This window comes from Gadus chalcogrammus, chromosome 19 (genome assembly GCF_026213295.1).
Source record: "Gadus chalcogrammus isolate NIFS_2021 chromosome 19, NIFS_Gcha_1.0, whole genome shotgun sequence".
In the NCBI taxonomy this organism is placed as follows: Eukaryota; Metazoa; Chordata; class Actinopteri; order Gadiformes; family Gadidae; genus Gadus; species Gadus chalcogrammus.
Window position 1 is genome coordinate 2361159 of NC_079430.1, and position 5727 is coordinate 2366885.

The 5727-nt window shown below is 51.5% G+C and overlaps 1 protein-coding gene across 7 annotated transcripts in view; it reads left to right on the top strand.

Annotated features, from left to right (window-relative positions):
• The window catches only part of LOC130372470 (CDK5 regulatory subunit-associated protein 2-like), a 43275-nt gene that overhangs the window by 34671 nt on the left and 2877 nt on the right, over positions 1 to 5727 (top strand). For all 7 annotated transcript variants that reach the window (XM_056578482.1, XM_056578483.1, XM_056578485.1 and 4 more), the window contains 7 exons: positions 1760 to 1881; positions 2282 to 2473; positions 3107 to 3181; positions 4124 to 4368; positions 4521 to 4649; positions 4874 to 5012; positions 5563 to 5609. In XM_056578482.1, coding sequence (XP_056434457.1) covers positions 1760 to 1881; positions 2282 to 2473; positions 3107 to 3181; positions 4124 to 4368; positions 4521 to 4649; positions 4874 to 5012; positions 5563 to 5609 — 949 coding nt within the window. The remainder of the gene's footprint in view (positions 1 to 1759; positions 1882 to 2281; positions 2474 to 3106; positions 3182 to 4123; positions 4369 to 4520; positions 4650 to 4873; positions 5013 to 5562; positions 5610 to 5727) is intronic.

Below are 5727 nucleotides of genomic sequence, written 5' to 3' on the forward strand. Positions count from 1 at the left end.
GTAATAGGACACTGTTGAGATGAATTTTGAAGAACAGCTATGTGAGCTTCAAACAATGACAATCTGTATGATGTGACGTTGCCATTGCACAGCAAAAGGCTGCATGACGAAATAGTTCCTGTGGAAATGGAACCCTTCTTAACCTGAGAGAGAAACCATAAAAGAATAATGGAGGTTGATCAGAGACAAAGTGATTTGTCGTTGTCCTGCCTCCTGGACATAGCTTTTAAACATCACTTTAGACATAAAGTGTGGAGCATTGTTCACATACTCCACACAATGGACTAGTGAATAATTCAGCTAGTGTAGCATTTAGGGACAGACCAAATGTTCCCGGTACCTAGATTAACCTATGTGTGGACAGTACCGCACACACACACATGCTATTGATACACTGGCACTCTCAGAGCCATGGATATGTGGTCATTAGCTCCTTCTGTGTGTGCAACGTGAAACCGAAGCAGCCAGTGACCATTGTAAAGACTTATTACTGTCCCATTATGCTGAACTATTACAACCACTCCGAAACATGAGCCAGGATCACCTCAGCACTCATCCAGGGAGCAATGGATGAGGGCCCACGGTGAGGGGGCCTAGAGGTCATGAGGACTAGAGGCCCTCACACGGGTGGCCCCTGGCCCTTATTCACACTAGCTGAGAGAGGAGGACACATGATACACCCGAGGCTGGTTAATCCCCCATATCAAGGTTGTTTTCTGGGCATCTCTACATGCTGGGCTTGAGCTTTCCTTGTTGAACACCATAGCCGAGGGGTTGTTGTAATACTTGATCATAAGCTTGGAGAGAAGGTGACTGGAGTATCTGCTCCCACCTCGATCTCCTTCTTCTTTCTGAGAACGCACCTGCTAAACTTGAAGGCATCTCCTATTTATGTTCTATTTATGCTGAACAAACGTCCCCTTTTCTAGTTCCAAACACTAATGATGCCTTACCTTTTGTTGTTTGGTCATCAAAGTTGTGTTTGATCGCATAAAACATCAAACAAGCCTCTGGGCTCCATTTGGAAACATTTGAATCCTTTCCTGCATTGGCTCGTGTGTAGCGGGAACAGTGATCGATATTCTGGGGATTCTGCACCGGCGATTGACCCGCTGAACACCTTGCAACATTTCCACTGCCGGTTTATTCGGATACGTCGTCTCACTTGAATGACTGGTAGCCAGTGTTCATTTTTTATTTAAATTCAAACCTTTTTAAATTAGGTATTATGTTTGAACTTTTTTTACTCCACGTTTTCCTGCATGGAACACCACTAAGGTGTATCCAAGAGGCGGTTTTAGAAGTCCATCTCTGTGGCTTCACCAGTGCACAACCTCCACCGTGCCTCCAACTCTGAAGTCCTTCACAATCTTCCTTCACATGTTGTCTTCACCTCATGAGATGAGGCTGCAGAATGAAGTGGTTGATGGGCCCCGTGTAAAGGGCTGCTCTATTGGCACGAGGAAGACATGTTCTATGTTGTGGAGATATAGTCCTCTGATGAAGAGGTGCGACGTGTATATGGGACCTGGGAAACGAGTAGTGAGACATAAAGCGTACCCTCCTCACTAACCCACGTGCTGTTGTAGAGTATACTGAAGGTACTGGAGGTGGTGTGGTAACCTCTGAGTACTGAGGTGGTGTAACCTGTGGTAACCTCTGAGTGTGGTAACCTCTGTGTACTGAGGTGGTGTGGTAACCTCTGAGTGTACTGAGGTGGTGTGGTAACCTCTGAGTGTGCTAACCTGTGCCGCCGCAGGCTGCAGAGCGACGTGAACCTCCAGAGGCAGCAGCTGTCGGACTCCCAGCATCTGCTGCAATCGCTGCGCGTGGAGCTGCAGGTCTGTGAGCGCATCAAGGCGGACGCCCCCAGTGCAACAGGTACTGCAGCTGCACTCTCATGGGATCGGCCCACAAGGTCCTGATGCTATAAACAACCCAATGGATAACCTAACATGTTCCTTGTTAGTAGTAATGCACCGTGCAACATCTTAAACTGTCTGTTGTATTCAGTGTTGCCAGATTGGGCCATATTTTTGGCCCAACTACTAATACAACACTGGTTGTATTAGTATTTCTGTCATGTTTTTATTTTATTGGGCCCTTGAATGACAACAGTCTAGGGAAATGACCCTGGCAGTGAGTTATACGTATATATAACTGCATTCTGCGGGGGTAAAGCTCTGCAGGTATCCATTACACTATCTCAGTGATCCATTCCACCATTGCGTCCTCAGTCCATGTCAGTGTGCCCCTTTAAACCTCCACGGCCCCCCCACAGAGGGCGAGGGCTCCCCGCGGCCCCCCGGGCCCCTGGACCTGTCGGAGCTGCTGGTGGAGGTCCGCCGCCTGCGGCTGCAGCTGGAGACGAGCATCCAGACCAACACGGCGCTGCGGCAGAGGCTGGAGGAGCAGCTGCTGAGGGGCCGCCACGCCGACACCATCAACATCAACTACCTGCTGCCCGCCTCAGGTACTACACTCACCTACCTGCTGCCCGCCTCAGGTACTACACTCACCTACCTGCTGCCCGCCTCAGGTCACTCACTACATCACCTACCTGCTGCCCCCCTCAGGTCACTCACTACATCACCTACCTGCTGCCCGCCTCAGGTCACTCACTACATCACCTACCTGCTGCCCCCCTCAGGTCACTCACTACATCACCTACCTGCTGCCCGCCTCAGGTCACTCACTACCTGCTGCCCGCCTCAGGTCACTCACTACATTCAGGGCATTCTGCCCACGCCTTCATCCAAAGAGACTTACCATTCAATCCCACATTCACAAACTGACGGCGGAGTCAACCACGCAGGGCCACAGCCAGCTCCTCAGGAGCAGTCAGGGGGAGGTGTCTCGCTCAGGGACACCTCCACACTCGGATAGGAGGAGCCGGGGATCGAACCAGCAACCGTCCGGTGACCAGTCAAACCGTTCTACCTCCTGAGCTGTGCTGGTGGTCTCCTAGTGGTCAGGGGGCGGGACACCCAGCCCACCTTAGACCAGAGGCCCTCGGCTCAGTGAGGGCGACTGTGTCGAGGGCGACGGTGTCGAGGGCGACGGTGTCGAGTCCTGCTGACGCTCCGGTGTTTACTTCCTGCTCTAGATGAGGGAGGGCGATCCCCTGGACAGGAGAACCGGGACCCTGCTCACCGCGCCTCTCACAGCCCTGTTCTCCGAGGTGAGGAACTGCACATTCAATATTAGTATAGTATGTATCTATGTATACTAGGGCTGTTTAAAGTTAGCCGTTTATAACGCGTTAACGTAATCTTATTTTAATTAGATTTTTAAAAAGTATACTCATTAACGATTGTACTAAGTAAGTGCCTGTTTACAATTCCAAAATCGTTTCACATTCAACCCACACTGAATGAGTCAATAAAACTAGTTTTTGTTTATTAGGTACATTTGGTATGAATGATAATGTGTCATTCCATTTGATAATCTCATTTAATTTAAATTGGAGTGGATTTCAAATATAATTAACAAAAGGAGATTATTTGTGAGTCAACTCACCGATATCAAGTCAGTCCATGAACCTCGGATGCTGACGGTGTTTGGTCTCTTTATTGGTAACTCGTTCACGACCAAGCGGAAGACAGGGTGAACTGCAGCAGCTCTCTTGTCGTGTTTCCACCGGCGAGTGCGCCTCGGCCCAGCACGCCTTGGCCCAGGATTGAAGGTGCGGTTTGGCCCAGCTCAGTTACAGCTCGCGTGTCCACCGCCGACAGTACCCTTGGTAGGGCAGGGTTTAAGCCGGATGGCGATAGCCGCAGCAGCTACGTTAGCATTGTGACCTCATAGCAGCCCGACACAGTGCAGCCTGCTAATAAACCCAAGGAAAAAGAAGAACGCGACACACTAAACAAAGAGCAACAATGTAGGACGTCCGAGAAGGACGGCAAACAGAAGTGACTATTCTGTCGACCAATCAACGGACGGCGTGTGTAGCTCGAACTTGTTGGCCCCCTTTTAGACGTCTTGGTCCCCCAACGGAGGAGTACTGCGACATGAGTACGTCTCCTCACGGCTCAGTCCGGACCACGCCCCGTGGTCGTCACCGCTTTGAGTGTCCAGGGGGTCTTGAGCTGACAGGGGGGGGGGGTCTGCCTGTGTGCAGAGACGAGGAGGCGGGAGGAGAACAGCTCCCAGCAGCTGAGCAGCTGCAGCAGCAGCTCCGAGAGCGGGGCCCCGGGCCCCCCGTCCCGCCTGGTGCCGGGCCACCGGCTGTGGGCCAGCCGCCACGGGCCCCACGTCCTGGGGCTGATCCAGGACCACCACGCCCTGCGCAAGCAGATCTCTGAGGGCCGGCGCCTCACACAGCACATGGACGCCCAGCTGCAGGAGGGGCGCCCCCACCTCCGGGTAGGAGCTCAAAACATGCCACCAACATGCAAAACATGCACCATGCAGCCCCCTCCCTCCCCCGGGGGGGGGCTGCATGGTGCATGTTTTGGGGCGTGAATGCAGGAGCTTTAAAAGTGTGTTTGAGAGCTAAAGGATTTGTGTCTGTGCAGAGTCTTTCCAGCAGCGTGGGCACCATGCAGCAGGTCCTAGAGGAGGCCAGCAGGTTGCTGCACCTGGTCTGGAGGGTCTCTCTGCCCACTGGGGGCCACACAGCCGGGGACCACGGCTCCAACCAGCAGGTGAGTGTCCCCTCACGGCGCTCGCGCCTCACTTTAGGCAGTGACTTCCGTTTAATGCTGCCACTCCCCCTACTTCTTTGGACAAATACATTGACGCGCGCACAGCCCTCAGCCGCCAGGTGTCTAGGAGATTATTCTACAAATGCCTCCGTTCTAAAAGCCGCCCACTAACGTGTGGGAGATGAGCCTGAGTGTAACGGGAGCCTCCCTTCCCGGCGGTGCAGGAGGAGCTGCTGCGGAGCGAGGTGTCCCGGCTGAGGAGCAGGCTGAGCCAGCAGGAGCGCCTGCTGAGCGGGGCGGTGAAGCGTCTGCGCACCACCAACCAGCTGAAGGAGGGCATGGAGAAGGTCATCATCGACCAGTGTAGGTCTAGGAATCACCGCATCTCAAACACACTCATTAACTCAGCCCTTTATTGTATGTTGACATCTATTACGCAAGCAGAATAGGCTTGATATTTGAAGTCTAGTGTTTTTGTTGTACTTGTTGGGTAAGGAATTTCTGAAATGGAACCCGGTGTCTTTCCCCTTAACACATGACCTCATGTGAATCAGGTGGTCAGGAGTTGCCCTTTTACACACATCCTGGTGATACTGAGGATCTGCTCGGCAAGGGTAGGAGGCAGGACGCAACAAATAGGGTTACAACCCATGATAGATGGTGCGTGAGGTTGAATTTGCGGTCATATCAATGCTTCATTTATTTAGACCTATCCCTAATAAACAGAGTTGCAGGCAAAATACAGAGTATTCAGTATAATTAATAATCATATTAATTCTAAGAGAAAAACAAGGCAGCTCCCCTCTGTGCTGTCGGTTTTGAGCCAGTTGCATAATGGGAACACGAGTTGGGAAACGCCGGGTGACCTCTTGTGCTTAAGGCCTGTCACTAAATACCATCCTGTTGCTTTCAGTGTCAGTAACACACGGAGTATTGAAGAAGGCCAGAGGGAATCTGGAGGTGAGCAAAGTTTAAAACCCTTAAATATTACAAATTGAGTCATGTTTAATTAATTAACCATTCTCATTGAGTGAATTACTGTTTCTCCCCTCTTTCATTTGCAAACACATTCCTTAAG